The following is a 24788-nucleotide window of genomic DNA, read 5'->3' as shown; positions in this document are numbered from 1 at the left end:
TGTTGTTTACGTTAACGAAAGCTCAAGCTAAGGAGCCTGTAAGTGTTGCTACACATTCCAGTCCCATGGCCAGAATGTTCAGCAGAACAACACAACTCAACAACAGCAACAAATCAAAACAATACCAAAACCAGCCTCCCCCACTCCACCTACCCAAAGCTGTAAAAAAAAGAGATTATACACTAAAGCAGGACAGCAAGAAAATAAGGCAGCAGGGCAACCAGGAGCAGTGGAACAAGGAAATAATGGTGAGATGGGGAAAAGAATAATCAGAGGAATGGAATGGAAAACATAAAGAGGCAGAAATAGGGCAGGAAACATGAAAGATAGTTATAATATTTTAAACTTCAAACAATGCGACTGAGAGATCATCAAGATATCTATCAAAGCTATTGGATGTTTGTCCAGCATACATTTACTACAAGCTGATTTTGGGGCCTTGAAAGGGAACTACGACTTATTAAAATGCATTAAAATAGCTTCAAAGGAATGACTTGACACAATTTAAAAAAAACAAGTCCTCTTTCTGGAGCCTTAGCCCAGCAGGGTAAGGACTAAAGATAGAGGCAGATCTACATGCTAGCATTTCCAGTGACAGCAGAAGCTTAGCTGTAAATAAAAAGCAGAAAATACAGTTTTCAGTTTGTGAACAGGAGTGACAAATAATGGTGAATGCAGAAGAGCACCTCAGATAGCATCAATGATTTAATACATAGAGGCATATCATCAATGAAGTGACAAGAGAGAGCTGTCTGATGGAGAAAAGACAAGAATATCTCAAAGGGCACGGAAACCAATTTCAAGATATAAATCTAATATAAAACTCTGAGTTTTAAAGAGTGGCATATATCTTAAAGTTAAAGCATTTAATGGCTAATAAAGTTTGTAAGTGATTAAAAAGGAATTGTGGAGAGCTGGAGCAGGAAATCGCTGAAGTACTGCTGAAATAAAACCAACTCCTAAACCCACACCAAAGAGTAGAAGTAAAAAAAATCTATTTAAAAATGTTTATTTGCTTAAACCAAAATTTAAAAATGATTAAAGATCAACTGGTTTCTCGCCAAAAAAAAAATTAAATAACAGTGGCAATTAGTGTGAAGGCAGCACAAACCATTTCTCGAAATTTCTCCATAGGTCAAACCTGCAGAATGAAAACACTTTTCTCATAGCAGCACTATAATTCACTGTGTTTGCTCAATCCTGATATTCAGCTGTAATATCCTGAATATTGTCTGTCACAAGGGCAGGAATGGCTGCTGGATGTTCTGGGATTTAGATGTTTCAAAAGGGACAGGGAGGAAGGTAAAAGAGGTGAGGGAGTGGTAATCAGGGATTGTATCACAGCTCCAGATAGGGATGATATCCTGGGTGTCATGGAGAGATCAACTTCTGAGTCAGTATGAGTGGGAATCAGAAACAGGAACTGGGCCTTAAATCAGTGGTGGACAAACTAGTGGAAAGGATTCTTAAGGTCAGGATTTATGATCACTTGGAGAGGTTAGTGATAATTACCATGCCTTTGTGAGGGGCAGTTTATACCTCATAAGCCCAATTGAATTCTTTGAAGTAGTGAGAAAACAAATTGATGAATGTACAGCTGGTAGATATGGTGTATATGGAATTAGATAAGGCGTCCAACTAGTAAAGTCAGGAGACATCGGGATTCAGGGAAACTTGGCTATGTGGATTCAAAGTTGGCTTGCCCACAGAAGGAAAGAGTGATAACAGATGGAGCATATTCTGCCTGTTGGTTGGTGACCGGTAGTCTGGGACCTTTTCTTTGTGATTTTTATAAAGGACGTGGCTAGGAAAGTGGGAGATTGGTTAGTAAGTCTGTAGGTGATACAAAGGTTGGTGGACTTGTGGATAGTGTAAAAGGTTGTCATGAGTTACAATGGGACATCAATAGGATGCCAAGCTGTGCTGAGAAGTGTCAGCTGAAGTTCAATCCAGAAACATGTTAAGGGATATACTTTGGGAGGTTGAAATTGAAGGCCAAGCGCAAGGTTTATGTCGGGATTCTTAGCAGTGTGGAGGAACAGCATGGTCCTGGTCCACAGACCCATCAAAGTTGTTGTACAAGTTGATAAGGAGGTTAAGAATACATATGGCATGTTAGCCTTGATTAGTTGGGGGATTGAGTTCAAAAGCTCTGAGGTAATGTTGCAGGTCTATAAAACTCTGCTTCATCCATACTTGGAATATTGTGTTCAGTTCTGGTCACCTTGTTATAGGAAGGATGTAGAAGCTTTAGAGTCAAAGGAGATTTACCAGGATGCTGCCTGGAACAGAGAGAATGTCTTTGGAGGGAAAGTTGAGTAAGTTAGGGCCTTTCCATTTGGATTGAAGGAGGTTCAAAGGTGATTTGATAGAGGTTTATGAGATAAGAGGGACGGATAGAGTGGACAGCAGTACCTTGTCCCAGGCAGAAATGGCTAATATGAACGGATATAATCTTAAGATGATTGCAAGAAAGTATAGGAGAGGGGGTGTCAGAGGTAGTTGTTCTATTTTTAAAATCACTGAGTAGTAGGTGTGTGGAAAGTACAGCCAATGGTGGTGACAGAGGCAGATACATTAGGAACATTTAGGAGAACCATGGATGAAAGAGATATGGAGAACTATATTAGTGAGAAGTGCTAGATCGATCTTTGAGTGGATGAAAAGATCGGCACAACATCTGTTCTATGTTCCATGATCAAAGGCCGATCACCACCCCCCACCCCCCACCTCCTGTGAGGCATCCTTGGCCCAGCCACTTGGGAGACACACACTATCCTGGAATCTCAGCCAAGGCCACAGAAACATCCATTCATGTTGGAGGGTTACTTTGTGAATTTCTAAGAGCTGCTTAAGTTATTACGCTTGATGCTTCAAGGCAGTGCAACACTAAAATGCGTGGTTGAAAAGGTAATACACAGATGCTCTCATCTGCCTGCTCAGATCATTAAAGATCCCACTATATTTTCAAAGAGGAAAAGTGAAACTATTTAAATAAGTGGCTCACTGCTGAAAAATCCAAATCTTAATCACAGAAATGAAAAATACAATTTCAGCATAAGAATTGTTGTAATTTGGTAAATCTTATCACTACAAGCAGGCTAAATGCTACAACCTGCCCATCTACTTATCCCTGTAAGCAGCCATAGTGCTACATCTGCCCATGCACCTCCTCCCTCACCTCTATTAAGGGCTTCAAACAGTCTTTCCGGGTGAGGCAATACTTCACCTACGAATCTGCTGGCGTCATCCATTGTGTCCAGTGCTCCTGACACAGCCTCCTCTGGTGAGACCCGTGGTAAATTGGAGAACTGCTTCGTCAAGCACCTCCACACCGACTGCCACTGGGACTTCCCAGGACTGAGGAATGACACCTAATACCCTCCAACTTGATGGAATGAATATTGATTTCTCCTCCTGGTGAACAAATTCCACCCTCCTCCCCTTTGTCTCTTCCCCACTCTGATCTTTAATTTCTTCTCACCTACCTATTACTTCTCTCTGAGTCCCCTTCCCTCCACCTCCTTCCCTTTTTCCTACGGTCCACTTTCCTCTCCTATCAGATTCTTTCCTCTCCGGCCCTTGACCTTTCCCACCCACCTGGCTTCACCTATCACCTCCCACCTCTTTTTTATTCTGGCATCTTCCCCCTTCCTTCTCAGTCCTGAAGAAGGGTCTCGGCTCGAAACATTGACTGTTTACTCTTGTCCATAGATGCAGCCTGACCTGCTAGGTTCCTTCAGATTTTGTGTGTGTTGATTTGGTGAATCATGGTTGTTTCTCCCCCTCATGCTGTGAAGACCTCGGGCATGCTTACATTTATCATCTGAGCTCTTGGTCTGTAACTCAAGCAATCATTGTTCAGATCCAGCTTATCTCTCGTTCTTCTAGCAATCACACAAAATCATATATAGCAGGGTAAAGTTTTAATCTAATCACAGTTATAGTCAACCTAGCACAAGTTCTGTAAATTATCAACAATTTTGTTATACATTGTTTCAACAATGATACATTATATCCTCCCCAAATTATGCTCTGAAAGAGTAAAGGAAGAAATAAATTATAGTTTTTATAAGTGGCACTCAAACAACAAGCCAAGGAAACTATTTGTCACATAACGCAAGCGTGAACGTTCTGAATGATCACTCATTTCTGAAATGGTCATAAATCACAACTGGTAGAAGGTATCCTCCCATCCTGAAACAAAGTGGAATTATTAAACTAAACACAGTATTATTTGCAGTAGGTATAATCACAGAGAGGGTAATTTGACATGATTAATCTGTTATTCTCTTATAAACTTGCCAATAATAATGCTAGCACTGTCTTTGCAGGGTGCTGTCTCAAAACTTCTTAGACTGAGGCTCTTTGTGTTCTTCTGCTCGATTTTTGAAAAAAAAAATCTAATGCCGGAAACATTCAATGGTCTAATGGCTGAGTTGCCACTAGCAACCAGATATCCAAGTTTTAATCCAATACTGTGTGGTCAAATTAGGGCTGTTAACGGCATGCAATTGGAACTTCAATCACTGGCTTTCACTCTTTGCTTTTGTTATCCAAGTCTGTCAGATTTAAGGTCAACCATTATATCTATTTCGACCCTGCCACCAAGGTTACCCTCACCCGTGTCTCCTCCATTTCCCAAACATTCGCCCTCAGCCCATCTTCCCACCGCCTTAACAGTGATAGAGTTTCCCTTGTCCAAACCTGCCACCCCATGAACCTAGCATTCAGCAGCCGTCACCCGCATCTCCTCCATTTCTCGGGCATCAGCCTTCAACCCAACTTCCCACCTCTATATCAGGGATAGAGTTCCCCTTGTCCTTGTCTACCACCCCACGAGATTCCAAATCCAGCACCTCATTCTCCATAATTTCTATGATCATCAACAGGATCATACTACTCAACACATCTTTACCTCTCCCACACTCTCTGCTTTCCACTGGGATCACTCTCTCCGTTCATCCCTCCCCACTGATCTCCCTCCTGGCACCTATCCCTGCATTCATACAAGTGCTACACCTGCCCATTCACCTCCTCCCTCACCAACACTCAGGGCCCCAAACAGTCCTTCCAGGTGAGGCAACACTTCACTGGCAAGTCCTTCTGGGTTATTCAGTGTATCTGGGTGCTCCATCCACAACAAGCAGGATTTCCCAGGGGCCAACCATTTTAATTCCACTCCCTGATCCCTTTCTGATAGGTCAGGCCTGACCTCCTCTACAGCCATGATGAAGCCACTCTCAGGTTGGAGGAGAAACGCCTCAGGACAGCCTCCAACCTATTGTGCTGAACATCGATTTCTCTAGCTTCCAGTAATTTTACCCTCCTCTCTTTTTCCATTCTCCATTCAGGTTTCTGTCTTATCCAGTCTGGTCTCTTCACCTGCCAATTGTTTCCCTCTGGTGCCCCACCTCCTTCCTTTTCTCCTGTAGTCCACTTTCTTCTCCTATCAGATTCGTTTTTATTCGATGTTTAATCTGTTTCACCTATCACCTCCCAGATTCTGACTTTATCTCCCCTCCCCAGCCAACATGCCTTCCCCCTCACCTAGTTTCACCAATCATCTGCCAACTTGTGCTCCTTCCCCTCCCCCAGTTTCTTATTCTCGCTTCTTCTCCCTTCCTTTCCAGTCCTGATGAAGGGTCTCAGCCTGAAACATTGACTGTTTATTCCTCTCTGTGAGTTCCTTTAGCATTAAGTGAGTGTTGCTCAAGATTGGCTCTGTCTTCCTGTGGCCAGATTTCCTCTAACACTGAACAAATTGTGCCGTTGCATCTTATGACATCAGTGCATGTTGTACACTGTCACCCATTGCCTTGATGACTACCAGAGGCAGGCACTTCACATCAGGTGTCTTCCTTTGAAAGTGACCCAGCATTCACCAGGGAATGTTGGGCAGCTGTGTCACAGACATCAGTAGAAAACCCTGATGCTCTCCTAGCACAGGAAGACTACTCCCTGTCAAGCTGAGCTAAGAGCCGCCAGCTTGTTTATTTTTCCCCTTATCTTCATCCCTCCTAAACAGCAGACTCACATCCCGCCTATGTCCAATTTTTTTCCTTTATTCTTTGCAGCATTCTCTCTTCTCACCTTTCTCATCAGTCGGGGGTACAAAAACACATGCCACAAGACTCAGGGACAACATCTACCCCACTGTTATCAGACTCTTTAATGGAATCTTTAATACACTATAGATTAATTTTTGATTTCCCAATTTACTTTGTCATGTGCCATGCATTTTCATTTGCTTACCTGTGCTGAACTTTCCCTGTAACTATATTCAACATAAACACAAGAGGTTCTGCAAACGCTGGAAATCCAAAGCAACACACACAAAATGCTGGAGGAACTCAGAAAGTTAGGCAGCATCTATGGAAATGAACATTTCGGGCTGAGACCCTTCTTCAGGATTGGAGAGAAAGGAGAAAGGTGGAAGAATGAAAAGGTTGTGAGAGGGGAAGGAGGGTGATAAAAGGTGATAGGTGAAGTCAGTTGGGTGGGAAATACAACATTTTATTTTTCTGGTAATATACATAGAGCATATTGCACTGGACCAGGCCACTTGTCTCGTGATGTAGTGCCGATCTTGATACCAATTTATATTAGATGTCTTCTTCCTTTGTTCGATCCATATCTCCCCATTTATTTCATCTTCATGATGCTTCCTAAGCCCCACTATACTGTTTGATTCCACTACTACCCCGATAACCTATTCTAGGCACCTATTGTTCTCTAAAATACCGCCCCTCACATTGCCTTTAAACTTACCCTTCTAACCTTAAAAACATGTTCTCTGGGGAAAAGATTCTCAACGTACGGTCTATCAACAACTCTCATTATTGTAAAAATTTCTATCAGCCTTCAAGGATCCCAGTTTGTTCATCTTTCCTTATAGCTCACTTGGTATCCAGGCAGCATCCTGGTAAACCTCTTGTGCAACCTCTCCACAATCCCCACACCCTTCCTATGACAACGTGACCAGAATTGCATGAAATGTTCCAAGTGCAGTTGGATTGCAGCTGCAACATAACTTCCTTACTCTTATACTCAGACCTCTACCAGTGAAAGCAAACAAGCCATATGCCTTCTTTACCAGCTAATCGACTTGCATAGCCACTTTCAGTTAACTATAGGAATGGGCCCCAAGACCCCTCTGTACCTCAATGCTACTAAGGGGTCTGCTATTAAATGTACATGTTTTCCTTTCATCTGAGGTCTCAAACTGAAACACCTTACACTGCCCAGACTAAACTCCATCTGCCACTTCTCTGTCCATATCTGTATCTTATTGTATTCTTTGGTTGTTCATTAGACAGTCCACCACTCTACCAGTCTTGGTGTCATCCACAGACTTGTTTGCATTTCTATCCAAATATAATATCACAAAAAAACACAAATCCCAGCACCAATCCTTGCAGAACACCACTGGTCACAGACATCCAGCCAGAAAAGCAGCCTTCCACCCCTCTTCTCTTCTATAAATTCAGACTTGCAATTCACCCTGGACCCCATGAATTTTTATCTTCTGAATCAACCTACCATGAAGGACCTTATAAAATATATTACTACAGTCCACGTAGATAACATTCATTGCCTTACCCACATCAAGCCCTTTTATCAACTTCTCAAAAAAATTTGTTCAAGTTTACATGGCGATGACCTGCCCTGCACAAATCCATCTGACTGTCCTCAAGCAGGTCATGCCTTTCAATTGCACTCAAGTCCTATTTCTCAAAATCCTCTCCAATTGCTTCTCTAACACTGATGTGAGGCTCACAGGCCTGTAATTACTTGGATTAACCCTATTTGCTTTCTTGAACAAAGGCACATATGTTATACTCCAGTCCTCATTTGTTGCACATTTGCTGTTCTCTAGTCCTCATTTGTTGCTAGTGAGGGCACAAACATCTTTGTCAAAGCCTCAGCAATCTCCTCACTTGCTTCCTTCAATATTCTGGGGCATCAGGCCTTGGAGTCTTATCCCAGCACTTCTTCTCATTAATCTCATCTCATCTTTCTCTTCGGTAAATAGCAACATAAATGCCCCTTGAACAGGAAATCCCACCACGGAGAACATTGACAACGAGCCCTTTCGCAGGAAAGCTGCATCCACTATCTAGGACTGCCATTCATCCAGGCTCGGGAACAGTTATTACCTCTCAAGCATCAGGCTCTTCAACAGGAGGAGGTAACTTCAATCACCCGAAGCTGTAATGTTCCCAAAATCTATGGACTCATTTTCAACAATTCTTCTCCTCAGGTTCTCGATATTTATTGCTTATTTATTTATTACTTACCACTGGAAGCTGTAGGGACCAAGTCTTGATGTATATTTAAGGCAGAGGCTAATAGATTATTGATTGGTCAGGACATGAAGGGATGGGGGGGAGAAGTCAGAAGAGGAAATTTGGATCAACCATGATGAAATGGCAGGGCAGACTCAATGGTTAAATGGCCTAGTTCTGCTCCTATGTCTTATGGTCTTATTATTACATTTATTTGTTTTTTTTTTCTTTTTATATTTGCACATTTTGTTGTCTTTTTCACATTGGTTGTGTATGGGTTTTCAATGATATTATTGTGTTTCCTTGCATTTACACTCAATGCCTGCAAGAAGACGCATCTCAGCTTTGTATATGGTGACTATATGTACTTTGATAATAAATTTATTTTGAACTTTGAGCTTGTTTAATACCTCAGCCACTGACAGACACCAGCGCATAATCCCTCCTTTATCTAGCCAGCTATTACTGGAAAATACAGATTAAGAAAGTCATTTGGTGAAAACATTTCTAAGGAACCAGTTTGAAATCTGCCTTCCCAAGATTAATGATTGATGGTTAGACATGTACAGATATATCCAAATCATTCCCTCTGTTGTAAATATAACTTTTCTTCTTAGTTGTAGGAAAGGTACTTTCCACAGCCATTTTTAGAAGTCAAAGTCCGTTCATTAATATCACTAGGACACTGATCTTGCTCAGATAACTACAAACTGAACATATGAATAAAGATGACAAGATAGATATTAAATCATAAGTCCAGTTATGTTCTATTTATTTTAATGCTCCCTTGTTGAAAAATTAAAAAGGAAATATAATATCTTCATTTACAAAGTGCTTAACAGATAGAGAAGCACTTTTTGATACATAGGCACTCTGCAATATAGAAAACAACAACAATTTGCCACAGCACAGTCCCATAAAAACAATGTTAATAACCATATCATCTGCTTCAAAACTGGTGGTTGAGAAGTAGATATTATCAGGAAATTTATCTGTGAAATAACGACATAGAATATTTTACATTAACTGAGAGAGTTCAGTTTCAATGTTTAAAATCTCATCCTGAAGATGTTGCCTTTGAAAATATAGCACTCTCTCTGTTAGACTGGAACATTCCTCTGACCTAAGTTGATCTGTTAGTCTTCACTATTGTACAGTGCTGGCCAAGAATTCTACAGAATTTATGCTTTGTGGAAAGGACCTAGTGCTTTTGCAGTGTATATGATGAATAAACTCTTCTTGGCTTCCAGACAGGTACAGATATTGATTATAACCAATGTTTCTATGACAAACTCTGCCATCTTCATATGAAGATGGCAGAGTTTGTCATCAAAACGACAGTTTTAATCAATACCTGCACCCAGTTGGAAACCCGATAAGAGTTTATTTGTTATACATTGTGATTTGCAACCTATTTGAACGTGCAGAACTCATTTTTAATTTTGCTCCCAGCAGCAAAGGATCACCAGCCAGCATGTCAATTCTTCAGAAAGCCACATGCATATTCCATGCAGTATCCTGCAAGTGCACACAATTCATTTGGTTACAGCCACACAAAAGAATCAAACAATAATTTATTGATGTCAGGTGTCAAGAAATAAAGATATTAACAAAAGTTTAGGATTCAGCCTCCATTTCCCTCTAGTACAGACTTATGGCAAGTTGCTAAAACTATTGTTCTTTATTTTAATATGCTAGAAATATAAAGAAAATGATAGTTGTGTTACTTACCCTTATTACATGATGTTTTTTGGCTAAGTTTGGCAACTTAAAGATTTGACACCAGTAAGTTGTATCCTTGTTAGGTATTGAGACCTGTCTTAACCAAAATAAAGCAAACTATTAAAAAAATCTTTTATTAACAAGGTATACTTTTTGTAAGGAAGAGAAAACAGAAAATTAAATAAACTAATATAATAGGTGCTATTAAGTCTATTATATGTACTTACGTTAAGATGCCTAATATTGAATGTAAGTACATCACTAGGAATAGAAGAATCCATTTTGGGGTTCAACAAATGAAGACTTTTCCTTCCACGGTTTGATGAGTGGTACTGTGGACCATCTTGCCCCACATCATTAGGATGATAGGCCCAAATCACCCTTACGGTGTTATCCTAATCACATGGAATAAACAGAGTCAAGCTATAGACTTCTCAGTGATAAACCGAACAATGTCATTGGATGTGTTTTGACCAATGAAAAAGATGGCAGGAGTTGCTTAGCACTGGAGTGCAAGGGTGTCAAAATATCAAACTTACAAAAATTAGTGAAAATAGCATATAGAAAACTGCCAATATTTACAAAAAAATCTACCAGAAATCACAATTATAACTACATACTATGTTCAGCGCGAACTCCTGGCACTGAGAGTGATCTACCCTGCTTTTCCATTCACCAGGACATACCATCTTTAATTACCCACAAAGTTACCATAAGCCTCCATGTGAATTAGAATATGACGAACTGCACAATGTAATTACAATCATATTACAAAATAAACTGAAGAGATGGAATACTTCACAGTGTATGGCAGGAAAGACAACATACAGCCAACCCATTATAAGAATATACCAGGAGGGGAAAATACATTGGAGTGTGCATACTCAGCACACTGACAGCAGAATGACAAGGCAATGTTATGTGTATATAAACGTACATGTGTACACAGTGCACAACTTTCCATCACAGAATGCAAAGTGACTGCTTCGAGTCCCTTTAAAATTTAAAAGCTTCACTAATTCCTTTTTAAAATTTCATCTATTAATCCAGAAGATCAGTCAATGGATTGTGAATTTCATAGCTAAAATCACTGAATATAGAGCACGTTTTGAAAATGTGAACAAAACGTGAGCTGACTATCAAGCCTAATCCTAACCCCACGCAGAAGTGGACAGTGTAGTATCATGAGTGACAAAACACGTCTCAGCAGGATGAGTGATACAGAGGAATCTGTTAAAGAAACCTACCATTTGCTAAATAGAAACATGCATTCGGTGCTATATAACATCAAATATATCATATGAAGAGCATTTGGAAATTGATGGCTTTGTTGCAAAGTTTGCAGACGATACAGAGAGAGGTGGAAGGGGCAGGTAGTTTTGGGGAAGTAGAGAAGCTGCAGAAGGACTTAGACTGTTTATCAGAATGGGCAAAGAAGTGGCAGAAGGAATACAGTGTCAGGAAGTGTATGGTCATGCACTTTGGTAGAAGAAATGGAAGAGCTGACTGTTTTCTAAAAGGAGAGAAAATAGAAAAAAAACTGAGGAGCTAAGGGACTTGGAAGTCCTTGTGAAAGATTCCCTAAAGGGTAATTTACAGGTTGAGTCGGTGGTGAGGAAGGGAAATGTTAGCATTAATTTCAAGAGGACCAGAATATAAAAGCAAAGATGTAATGTTGAAACTTTATAAAGCACTGGTGAGGCCTCATTTGGAGTACCGTGAGCAGATTTGGTCCCCTTATTTTAGAAAAGATATGCTGAAACTGGAGAAGGTTTAAAGGAGGTTCACAGAATTGATTCCAGGATTGAATGGCTTGTCATATGAACACAGTTTGATCCCTCTGGGCCGGTACTCACTAGAATTCAAAAGATTGAGGGGTGACCTCATTGAAACTTATGGAGTGGTGAACAGCCTTGAAAGAGTGGATGTGGAAAGGATGTTTCCTATGGTGAGAGAGTCTAAAACCTTAGGACAGTCTCAGAATAGACAGGTGTCCTTTTAGAACGAAGATGAGGAGGAATTTCTTTAGCCAGAGAGTGGTGAATCTGTGGAACTCAGTGCCACAAACAGCTGTAGAGGCCAAATCTTTATATATGAAACACAGTGGTTCTGTTAGCTGCACAAGTCTAGGGAAGACAATCTCTGGTCTCACCAAATGTGTGAGATTGAGACCTGAACCCACCCCAAAACCCACTGTGTCTAGAAATAGGTACCACAAAATAACAGTCAGTACCGCATACAATTAAAAGATTTAGTTTTCTAATGCTTAATTTGACTAGCCCTTTAATTTAAGGGTTGGTAAAGAGAGAACAAAAAAAGAAAAAGGGCCCATTTTGATGAAGCAGCCTAATGTGCACAAGTTGGAGCTCACGGTTTCCCCAAGTCACCGATCCTCCTTCGATCTCACTCCAGGTTTTGTCGAATCGTGGTCCCACTCCGAGTCGAATCCTATGACCTCTTCTCTTCAGCATCTTCTCTTTTCAATCTCCTTAACACAAGCCCACCAGGCCCAACCTTAATCATCCATCATCAGGGAAATCAAAATCCAGCCATCCTAATTCTCCTATCTCTTAGCTTCAACAGTAAAACAAACAAGCAACTTGCACGAAACAGCACAAAAATCAAATACAGAATAGCAAAGCAGTAAAAAAAAATGAACCTGGGCAGTGCATATATATTTAAGGCAAAGTTTGATAGATTCTTGATTGGTCAGGGTATATCGATACATCAGTCCCAAAGGGGGGCATTTCAGGGATGCTGGGCTGTCTGGAGCCCACCGGTGTGGTGACACAGCTCATCAGGGAGGTCAGAGAGAACAAGGGCAACCTGTCAGTGTTGTGGCTCGACCTGACAAATGCATATGGCTCCATTCTGCACAAGCTGGTGCAGCTCACACTGACCAAACATAATGTCCCCAGCAGAATCAGAGACCTTATCGCTGATTATTACAGCAACTTCAGGGTGAGAGTCTCTTCAGGAGCAATTACATCAAGCTGGCACAAGGTGGAGATCGGCATCATCACAGGGTGCACTATCTCAGTGACACTGTTCTCCCTAGCCATGAACATGCTCACTCAGTCTGCTGAACCAGAGTGAATTCCGCTCAACGGCAACCACCCATCAGGCCACAGGAGCAGTCAGCAGGGGGCGTGTCCTGACAGGTATATGTAGTTCACCACAAGGGCATTCATGGATGACCTCACAGTCACCACAGAATCAGTCCCAGGCTGCCGGTGGATTCTGCAGGGGCTCGAAAAGCTGGTGGAGTGGGCCCGGATGCTTTTCAAACCAGCCAAATCAAGATCTATGGTACTGAGGAAAGGGAAGGTGGAGAACAAGTTCCGGTTTAGCATCACAGGCACAGCCATCCCAACATCACAGAAAAGCCAGTCAAGAGCTTATGTAAGGTTTTTGACAGCTCTCTAAGGGACACAGCATCCATTCAGGTGACCAGCACCGAATTGGATAGCTGGCTGAAATCTGTGGACAAGTCTGGCCTACCTGGGAAGTTCAAAGCCTGGATGTATCAGCATGGCATTCTGCCCAGGATCCTGTGGCCCCTCCTCGTCTATGCCGTTCCGATCTCGACGGTCGAAAACTTAGAGGGGAGGGTCAGTACGCACCTCAGAAGATGGCTGGGGCTGCCGAGGAGCCTGAGCAGCATCACACTCTATGGACACCACAACAAACTGCAACTGCCCTTCAAATCCCTGGAGGAGGAATTCAAGGTACCAAGCACCAGAGAAGTGGTACAGTACAGGGACTCAAGAGATCCGAAGGTGGCTACAGCAGGGATCCAAGTGAGGACTGGCAGGAAGTGGAGGGCAGAGGAAGCTGTTCAGGAAACTGAGGAAAGGCTGCGTCACAGGAGACTGGTGGGAGTGGCCACACGAAGCCGAGCTGGGCTAGGATCCTTTCCAACTCCCCAAATGGACACCATCAGAGGGAAGGAAAGGCGCCATCTAGTTCAGGAGGAGGTGGGAGCAGCAATGGAGGAGACAAGAACCTGCAAGGCGGTGGGAATGAAGCAACAGGGAGCTTGGACAAGATGGGAGAATGCGGTGGAGAGGAAAGTAACCTGGGCCGATCTGTGGAAAGCCGAGCCACACCACATCCAATTTCTCGTCCAGGCAGTGTACGATGTGCTTCCAAGCCCATCAAACCTGCACACCTGGGGCAAGGCAGAGTCATCAGCGTGCCCACTATGTTCCAAGCGAGGAACCCTGGAGCACATCCTCAGCAGCTGCACAAGGGCATTTGGTGAGGGACGGTACCAATGGAGGCATGATCAGGTCCTGAAAACCATCGCTGAAGCCATCAGCAAAGGAGTTGAGTGGGCAAAGCAGTCCTGACCCTCTAAGCAGGCCATTGCCTTTGTCAGAGCTGGAGAACAGCCAATGCCCACCCAAAGAACATCTGGAGGCATCCTGACCTCTGCAAGGAACTGGCAGATGTTGGTGGACCTCAAAAAAGCAGTTTAGGTTCCCCAACCATATCGCAGCCACCACCCTGCGACCAGACATTGTCCTTGTGTCAGAGTCTACGAAGCAGGTGGTGATGCTGGAGATGACTGTCCCATGGGAAGATCACTTGGAAGAAGCCTTTGAAAGGAAACTCTCCAAGTACTCAGGACTGGTCAGCAACTGCCAGCAGGCTGGATGGAGAGCGAGGTGTCTCCCAGTGGAGGTTGGATGTAGGGGATTCTCAGCCCGTTCTTTAGCCAAAGCCTACAGCAATTTGGGCATTGAGGGAGAGAGGAAGAGGAGAGCCATTTGCAGTATCAATGATGCGGCAGAGACGGCCTCAAGATGGCTGTGGCTCAAGAGAGGGGAGCCATGGAGTCATGTGTAGCTAGCCATCTGGACACAAGCTGGGGTCTGATCAGCCCCGGCTGGGTCACCTGGAGGAGGGTGTATGATGTTGAAAGACCCAAACCACCCGATGGTTCCAGGAACATCACTGAAGATGTGCCCAGAGGCATCGGTAGATGTATGCACACAGGTGGACCTAATGCCCTAATTCTGCTCCTATATTGTATGGTCTTATATATCATTCAATTCAAACTCTGTCTAAATTTATTATATAGAGATGACTACATCAAAACAATTTAATAGATATCAGTAGAAAGAATCTTTACAACAACCATCAATATACTTTTCCTCAAAAGCAGGTGTCCATGTCTCACCACATATGAAGTGCCAGCAGCATTTTACTGTTTACCTTTTAACTTTTGTCATACTATTGAAATTTATTTATGTAATAATATGTATAATCCCATTGATGAGTGACAGGATGCTGAGCATTTGCAAATGACTGGCCCTTTCCAGTAACTGGAAAGAAATAGTAATTTGTTCTTCACTGCTGGCACCATAGAACTGTTTCTGTGTGCAATGATAATTATATTTGCTGCTGTTGGGTTTATACACTGCAGATGTTAATTTGCTGGCAGCAAAATATCTTTTGCTCGAACAACAATGGACACTTGGGTTGTGCTGGCTTGATAAAGTATGAGCTATAAGGTTTAAGAAGGATGGTTTGGGCCAAGATTGCATTGGAAATGTTCCCACTGTCTGAAAAATTTCAACATCAAGGTGGTTTTTCCATTGAAAAATTATACTCCAGATTATTCTTTAGAAGGGAAAACCAAGGTAGAACATACAAGGTAAATGGTAGGGTACTGAGGAGTGCAGTAGAACAGAGGGATCTAGGAATACTGATACAAAATTCCCTCAAAGTGGCATCACAGGTAGATAGGGTCGTGAAAAGAGCTTTTGGCACATTGGCCCTTTTGGTCACCGAATTACAGGAAGGATATTAATAAGGTTGAAAGAGTGCAGAGAAGGTTTACAAGGATGTTGCCGAGACTTGAGAAACTGAGTCACAGAGAAAGGTTGAATAGGTTAGGACTTTATTCCCTGGAGCGTGGAAGAATGAGGGAAGATTTGATAGAGGTATATAAAATTATGATGGGTATAGATAGTGTGAATGCAAGCAGGCTTTTTCCACCGAGGTTAGTGGAGAAAAAAAACCAGAGGACATGGGTTAAGGGTGAAGGGGGAAAAGTTTAAAGAGAACATTGGGGGGGGGGGGGGGCTTCTTCACACAGACAGTGGTGGGAGTGTGGAATGAGCTGCCAGATAACCATATAATAACCATATAACAATTACAGCACGGAAACAGGCCATCTCGGCCCTTCTAGTCCATGCCGAACGCTTACTCTCACCTGGTCCCAAGTGGCAAATGTGGTAAATTGGTGGTGAAGTGGTAAATGCGGGCTCACTTTTAACATTTAAGAAAAACTTGGACAGATACATGGATGAGAGGTGTATGGAGGGATTTGGGCCAGGTGCAGATCAGTGGGACGAGGCAGAAAAATGGTTCGGCACAGCCAAGAAGGGCCAAAAGGCCTGCTTCTGTGCTGTAATGTTCTATGGTTCTATGGTTATTCAGGAGGCTGACGGGGTTATAGATAGGACATATATAGAGGTAGTTACACTCAAGGTGCAGTAAACAGGAGACCGGATGATAGTCAAGCAGGGAAATGGGGTTAAGGAGCCAGTGCAGAGTACCCTGTGGCCATCCCACTCAACAATAAATGTATCACATTGGATACTGTTCAAGTCAGGGGTTAACCTAACAGAGGTTGGGTATTTGGCACTGAGTCTGCCTCTGTGAGTCATAAGGGAAGGGGGGCTGTAGTGATAGGAGATTCATTAGTGAGGGGAATGGACAGGAAGTTCCATGACTGAGAACAAGATTCCCAAAAGGTATGTTGCCTCCCTAGAGCCAGGCCCTGGGGTATCTTGGATTGAATCCTCAGCATTCTTAAGTGTGAGGGTGAACTGCCAAAGGTCTCAGTCCATGTAGGTACCAAAGACATGGGTAGGATGAGAGATGAGGTTCTGCAAAGGGAAGTCAGGGGATTGGGTGCTAAGTTAAAGGGCAGGACCTTCAGGGATGTGATCTCAGGATTGCTACCCGTGCCACATGCTAGTGAGGCCAGAACTGGGGAGATCATACAGTTTATTTTTTTGTAATTTATTTTTTATTGAAGTTTATCATCAAACATTTCCATAAGATGTATTTCAGATACTGGACATATATATCACATAATCATAATTGTCACAGATCTCCACATAATAATTATCTGAGATATACACTTATAGAAAGGAGAGGAGATAAAGAACAATCAAAATAAGAAAACTATGTACAAAGTAGGAAGTGATCTTCTTTTTACAACATATTCATTGATTTGTGAGAATAAAATCAGGCCTATGAGGTGTTATGTAGTTAAACCATTTTTCCCAGTATGAATCCAATTGTTCCAACTTATGATTAACAGATGCTGTTATCTTCTCCATTTTGTAAATGTTCAATGTAATTTCCATCCATGCATTTAAAGTTGGGCTCTCCTGTGATAACCATTTCCTGGTAAGGGTCTTTTTACCAGCCACCAGCAGTATATTCATTAAATATTTATCTCTTCTCAACCATTCTTGAGGTATATACCCAAAATATATGGTCTTACTCTCTAAGGGTATTTCATATTTAAAGATGTCTTGTAGGGCATTATGTATCCCACTCCAATAGTCTTTGATAACAAGGCATTCCCAGAAAATATGATAATGGTTTGCATTTTGATTTCCACAACTTCTCCAGCAAACAGGGATGTTACTATCATAATGGGATTTCTGAGAGGGTGTAATAAAATATCTTATCAAGTTTTTCCACCCGAACTCCCTCCATTTCTGTGAACTGATACACTTCCATTGATACCTCCATTCTTCCTTAGATATTATTATACAGTTTAATACCATAAGACCATAAGACTATAAGATATAGGAGCAGAAATAGGCCATTTGGCCCATCCAGTCTGCTCCTCCATTCAATCATGGGCTGATTCAATTCTTCCAGTCATCCCACTCCCCTGACTTCTGACCATACCCTTTGATTCCCTAGCTAATCAAGAACCTATCTATCTCTGCCTTAAATGCACCCAATGACTTGGCCTCCACAGGCACTCGTGGCAACACATTCCGTAGATTTATCACCCTCTGACTAAAGTAAGTTCTCTGTTTCTCTGTTCTAAATGGGTGTTCTTAAATCCTGAAATCATGCCCTTTTGTCCTGTTCTCCCCACCATGGAAAATAACTTTGCCATATCTAATCTGTTCAGGCCTTTTAGCATTTCAAATGTTTCTATGAGATCCCTCCTCATTCTCCTGAACTCCAGGGAATACAGCCCAAGAGCTGCCAGACGTTCTTCATACGGTAACCCTTTCATTCCTGGATTCATTCTCATTAATCTTCTCTGAACCCTCTCCAATGTCAGTATATCCTTTCTAAAATTAGGAACCCAAAACTGCACACAATATTCCAAGTGTGGTCTCACTAGTGCCTTACAGAGCCTCAACATCACATCCCTGCTCTTACATTCTAGAAATGAATGCCAACATTGCGTTTGCCTTCTTCACCACTGACTCAACCTGGAGGTTAACCTTTAGGGTGAACTGCTCAAGGACTCCCAAGTCACTTTGCATAACTGCAGTTTGAATTTTCTCCCCATCTAAATAATAGTCTGCCCGTTTATTTCTTCCACCCAAGTGCATGACCATACACTTTCCAACATTGTACTTAATTTGCCACCTCTTTGCCCATTCCCCTAAACTATCTACGTCTCTCTGCAGGCTTCCTCTGTTTCCTCAACACTACCCGCTCCTCCACCTATCTTTGTATCATCGGCAAATTTAGCCACAAATCCATTAATCCCATAGTCCAAATCATTGACATACATCGTAAAAAGCAGCGGTCCCAACACCAACCCCTGTGGAACTCCAATGGTAAACGGCAGCCAGCCAGAATAGGATCCCTTTATTCCCACTCTCTGTTTTCTGCTGACCAGCCAATGCTCCACCCATGCTAGTAACTCCCCTGTAATTCCATGGACTCTTATCTTGCTAAGCAGCCTCATGTGAGGCAACTTGTCAAAGGCCTTCTGAAAATCCAAGTACAACACATTTACTGCATCTCTTTTGACTACCCTGCTTGTAATTTCCTCAAAAAATTACAGTAGGTTAGTCAGACATGATTTTCCTTTCAGAAAACTATGCTGGCTTTGGCCTATCTTGTCATGTTTCTCCAGGTATTCCATAATCTCATCCCTAACAATCGATTCCAACAACTTCCCAACCACTGATGTCAGAATAGCAGGTCTATAGTTTCCTTTCTGCTACCTCTCACCCTCCTTAAATAGCAGAGTAACATTTGCAATTTTCCAGTCATCCGGTACAATGGCAGAATCTATCAATTCTTAAAAGATCATTGTTAATGCCCCGGTGATCTCTCCAGCTACTTCCTTCAGAACCCAAGGATGCATTCCATCAGGTCCAGGAGATTTATCCACCATCAGACCATTAAGCTTCCTGAGCACCTTCTCAGTCGTAATTTTCACTGCACAAACTTCACTTCCCTGACACTCTTGAATGTCCGGTATACTCAGATGTCTTTCATTGTGAAGACTAATACAAAAATACGCATTCAGTTCCTCTGCCATCCCTGCATCTCTCATTACACTATCTCCAGCATCATTTTCTATTGGTCCTATATCTATCCTCAACCCTTTACATACTTAAAAAAGCTTGTAAAAGCTTTTCATGAACTGTCGGAATTCTTTTGACATGTATTGTGGTCCATTGTCACTCACAATTTGTTCTGGTCAGCAGTTTTCTGGCAAACGCAGTCCTTAGAGCAGAGACAGTCTTTCATTTGCAAGTCAAGAACAACTGTCAGTATGTCAAGAATGTGTTTTGGTTCCCTCTATACTGTGCACCAGAGTGTTAAAAAATCTGCACGAAGGACACTTGGGTACAGTCAAAATGAAAAGCCTTGCCCAGAGCTACATGTGGTGGCTGATAGACAGATTGGAGACTTGGCCAAAAGCTGCTTGGGGTACCAAAATGCTCAAAGTGTACCCCCAAAGACACTGTTACACCCTTGTGAGTAGCCATCTTCATATGGCAAAGAGTACATATTGACTTTGCTGGGCCATTCATGGGCTCATTTAAAGTGGCTAGAGGTCTACCACCTCAGCAGACTGTCTCCTCTCTGAGGACTACTTTCACCAAAAATGGCTTATCAGAACAAATAGTAAGAGACAGTGGACCAAAATACACATTAATAGAATTCCAACAGTTCATGAAGAAAAATGGCATCAAATATTTGAAGTCAACTCCTCACCACCAGGCAATGAACGGGTTAGCTAAATAGTTTATCCAAACCTTCAAGAAGTCCATTAAAGTGATGAACAAGGAGGAAATTCTCAACAGCACAAGGTAGATAACTTCCTTTTTGTATATCAGAACTCTGTCCAAGCGACAACAAATCAAACACCTGCAATGCTAGTCATGAACAGGAATTAGAGATCTCGTATAGACCTCCTGAAACTAGATCTACGGAAGGAAGTGCAGAATAAACAGTTCAGCCAGTTTGCCAAGTGAAGCAGCAAGGAGCTTTGAGATTGGACAGGAAGCCCTAGCGCATGATTACTGAGAAGACAAGTGGACACCCAGTAGGATAGATCCTAGAACTGGATCACAGCTATAACACAGTGGATGTTGGAGATCAGACATGGAGACATCATGTGGACCAGATACTAGATGCTCAACTGAAGAACATGCCTGAGTCGAATGCATCCAATATGACAGACAAATTACAGTCACGGGACTTACCTCTGGGTGATGATGTCACTGACAGTAACGTGACACTGGAAATCGAGAACTTTGTCTTAGACGGTGACCTCATTGAAACCTATCGAATGGTGAAAGGATAGAATGGATGTGGAGAGGATATTTCCTATGGTGGGAGAGTTTAATACCAGAGGACATAGCCTCAGAAAAGAGGGGATTCCTTTTAGAATGGAGACGAGAGGCAATTTCTTTGGCCAGCGAGTTGGGGATTCTTTTCCACAGGCAACTGTGGAGGCCAAGTCTTTATATATATTTAAGGCAGAGTTTGATAGATTCTTGATTGGTCGGGGCATGAAGGGATACAGGGAAAAGCCACGAGATTGGGGCTGAGAGGAAAATTGGATCAGCTATGATGAAATGGTGGAGAAGACTTGATTGGCCAAATTGCCTAATTCTACTCCTATATCTTATGGTCTAAATTGACCTCATTTGATTAAATAATAAACAACTAAGTGAACCATAAATCCCATTTTAAATCTTGGAAGCATGTACAATTTGCAGTATGGCATATGAATCTGTGAAAAAGCTTTAAGAACGTTGTTTAAGAGGATGATAGCAGGAACTAGATTTTAAAAACTTAAAAGATACAAGCATTTGTTGGAATTGATTATCTGCATAACTTGCCTGGTAAAAATTCATTTTCAGATTAATTCATGCAAAACAACCTTTATCAAGAGCATAAGGTTATGGGAGAAAGCTATCAGTCCTTTGGTTTTGTGCATGTTAGCAATATAATTTTCCTGTGATGCATGGAATTGGCCTGCAAGGACGGTGTTGATGTGTTAAGGAGGTTGACAAGAAGTAGGATAAGAGTAACAGAACTTTGGGAATCAAGGTTATGAAAAACTGGCTGGTATACCTCTATTGTTGTTAAACATGTCCTTCTTTGACACTTAATAATAATGCCCTTTTACAAGTGTGCAGCTTCTCCAACTGTTGAAAGCAACAAAGATACATTTCACTTGTGCTTGACTGTCTTCACAACAGGACCTTGAGATGTTATAGTGTAGAAGAATAGGTCCTCCTGTTTCTCTATCATTTTAATGGCCTCTGTGTCCTTGCTAATTGAGCAAGCTATTCAGTACTAACAGTGAGCCATTACTGAAAAGAACTTAAGAGTCCACAGCTGGAAGAATGAAACACTTCTCATTTGTGAAGTTGATGACTCACTAATTGCTTGTGAAGTATGAAAGGAGCATTATTGCAACTGCATCATGAGTAACTGGATTCTTTCCTTTTAATGAAGAGTGCAATCAGAGATAAGTGCAAAAGAAATAGTTCCTAACTGATCATAAACACAAGAGATTCTCCAGATGTTGGAAATCTTGAACAACACACACAAAATGCTGGAAGAACTCATCAAGTCAAGCAGCTTCAATGGAGGAGAATGAACAGTCGATGTTTTGGGAAGAGACCCTCCATCATGTATAGAGTGTCTGTGTGTCTATCTGACTTTTGCAAATTACTTTATATAATTAAATAAGTCATTCAAAAAGAGAGCAAAATAGATAAAAGTGAGGTAGTGTACATGGGTTTATTGTCCATTCAGAAATCTGATGGTGAAGGGGATGAAGCTGTTCTTAAGACATCAAGCAATACACACAAAAAGCTGGTGGAACACAGCAGGCCAGGCAGCATCTATAGGAAGAAGCACTGTCGATGTTTCAGGCCCAGTGTGTTTCTTCAGGCTTCTGTACCAACTTGATGGTAGCATAAAGAAGAGAGCATTCGTAGGTGATGGGGTCCTTAATGATGGGTGCTGCCTTTTGAGGCATCACCACTTGAAGATGTCCTTGCAGTTGGGGGGGTGGGGGGGGTGGCTAGCAACCATGATGGAACTGTATGAGTTTGCAACCTCCTTGCAGCCTTTTCCGGATCCCATGTAGTGGCTGTGCCTAGCCACACATTTGTGGATGTAGAGTGAGTAGAGCAGTGGGCAATGCATGCATCCTCAAGGTGTGCCACTGCTGATTGTCAACAAGAAGATGTTATTTCCAAATCACACTGACTGTGGTATCCCAATGAGGAAGTCAAGGATCCAGTTGCAGTGTGATGTTTAGATGCCCAAGTTTTGGAGCTTATTGATTAGTACTGATCTGTAATCAATATAAAGCATCCTAACATAGGTATTGCTGTTGTCCGGGTGATCCAAAGACTGAGTGGAGAGCTAGTGAGATTGCAATTGTTGTGGACCTATTGTGACGACAGGCAAATTGCAACGAGTCCAGGTCCTGCTAGGAGGAGCTAGGTGGGCAAGGTAAAGGTCTGAAGAAAAACTTCTTAACTGATATTTTGATATGTAATCAGAAAATCTGCTAAAACAAGGACTTTTTCCCAATTAGATCATAATACCTCAGATTAATTATTGTTATTTTTCCTGGATTTTCATTAAAGCTTAAAATAAATAACTTAAAGCTTTAAAAGTAATTCTTTAGTTTATTATACTTAACAGTTTGCTAAAATGCTAATCCCCACCAATCTTTTATGAAACAAGTTAGGTTAATGATAATGTACATGTAAGCTGTAATATTTCATTATGGTCCCCAAGAATCTTTTTTGCTGTTAATCTGCATTTTAATGCTAGCATCTCATCAATAAGACATTATCCTATCCTAGATGCAGTCTGCTACCACTTCTCCATTTCGATGACTGACTCAAAAGTCACCTGAAAGTCAGAGTTTTGTCAGAACTGAATACTTCAACATTAAAAAGCATATACAAATTTTGTCATTTAGAAACGATTTTTCATGATCTCCACATCCAAAAGAAAGATGTACCAGGTGACTATGGAGATGCTGTGGTTGTAACCTTCTCTAAGAAAGGAGACACATCTGACTACAGTAACTATAGAGGAGTCTCCCGGCTGTCCACCATTAGGAAATTAATCAACAGGGTCATCCATATCCTCCTTTTCCCTGTGGATGAACAGTTGCTTATCAAATCACTGTGTGAATTACATCTGTCTATTGGCACAATGAAAATTCTGTCAACTTCAAGGCAAATGCAAGGAGAAGCATCAACCACTATATTTTAACCTAACAAGAGACTTTTATTCTCTCAGTCACTGTGGAGCACACTTCTCAAGTTTAGCCACTCTGAGGAACTGATCTCTATTAAAAGCTGGCCCATTCTCAAGCAAGATGTATTATCATCCCAATATCTTTTTCAATTACTCTTGTTGCAGTGATGAAACTTCTCCTACAACTGGGGTTGGGGTTGGAGTTAATCTGCAAAACAACTGGGAAACTGTTCAACTCAGGTCACTTTCACTTGAGAACCAATCAATCTTAGGCATGAAACAACAGTACACAGACAATGCTGTGAATTTGGAACAAGAGTCTAGCATTTAAATAAAGACAATTACATAGTAATAAAGAGATAGCTGATGAAATAATTGGTTAGTACTTTTGTACGTTTGTAGATCAAAACGTATGATAGTAGACAAGCAGTACAGACATTTAAAGAAATACAGTGGATTCTAGTTATCCCGGACACACCAGCACCAGTATGTTATAGCCCAATTAAGTGGCTGCCCCAACGAGCTAAAGTTTCATGGAAACAGTTAACATTGTACTTTACAAAAATATTTTTTTAAGTGAGTAACAAATTATGTATAAAATTGAAATGTATAACATGATAGAATACTACCAATACAGTACTATAAAACTGTGTGATAATTAGTTCCTAATAGTTATCGATGGAGGAATTCATCCGGTTTCCAGTGCCATGTTCTTTTGATTGATAGCAAATGAAGAAAATCAGCACAGATATCAAGAGCAGATAATGGGCAGCCTTCAAATTCAAATTCTTCATAGATCCTAACTTGTTGAAGTACTGAAATCATTTAATTTTCACTCACAGCTGTTTTTGGTGTCTCCAAGCCTGGATGCTTGAAACCAGGGTGAGCAAAACAGTTCTGAATTATCTTTCTGCTTATCTTTCTGCTTATCTTTCACCAATGATCAGTGCTGATAAATCACTTAATTTTGAACACAAACACATGCAACTGACACTATTTAAAGCTGTTCTCTCT

The 24788-nt window shown here is 41.6% G+C and overlaps 1 protein-coding gene across 2 annotated transcripts in view; it reads right to left on the bottom strand.

The window, feature by feature from the left end:
* The window catches only part of moxd1 (monooxygenase, DBH-like 1), a 205526-nt gene that overhangs the window by 33982 nt on the left and 146756 nt on the right, over positions 1-24788 (bottom strand). For both annotated transcript variants that reach the window (XM_059981577.1, XM_059981576.1), the window contains exons 3-4: positions 10238-10405; positions 10020-10103 (exon numbers count right to left, since the gene is read on the bottom strand). In XM_059981577.1, coding sequence (XP_059837560.1) covers positions 10020-10103; positions 10238-10405 — 252 coding nt within the window. The remainder of the gene's footprint in view (positions 1-10019; positions 10104-10237; positions 10406-24788) is intronic.

The sequence above is a fragment of the Hypanus sabinus genome, chromosome 10, assembly GCF_030144855.1.
Source record: "Hypanus sabinus isolate sHypSab1 chromosome 10, sHypSab1.hap1, whole genome shotgun sequence".
NCBI classification, from domain to species: Eukaryota; Metazoa; Chordata; class Chondrichthyes; order Myliobatiformes; family Dasyatidae; genus Hypanus; species Hypanus sabinus.
Note: the sequence above shows the minus strand (reverse complement) of the source record. Positions and strands in the feature narration are given on the sequence as shown.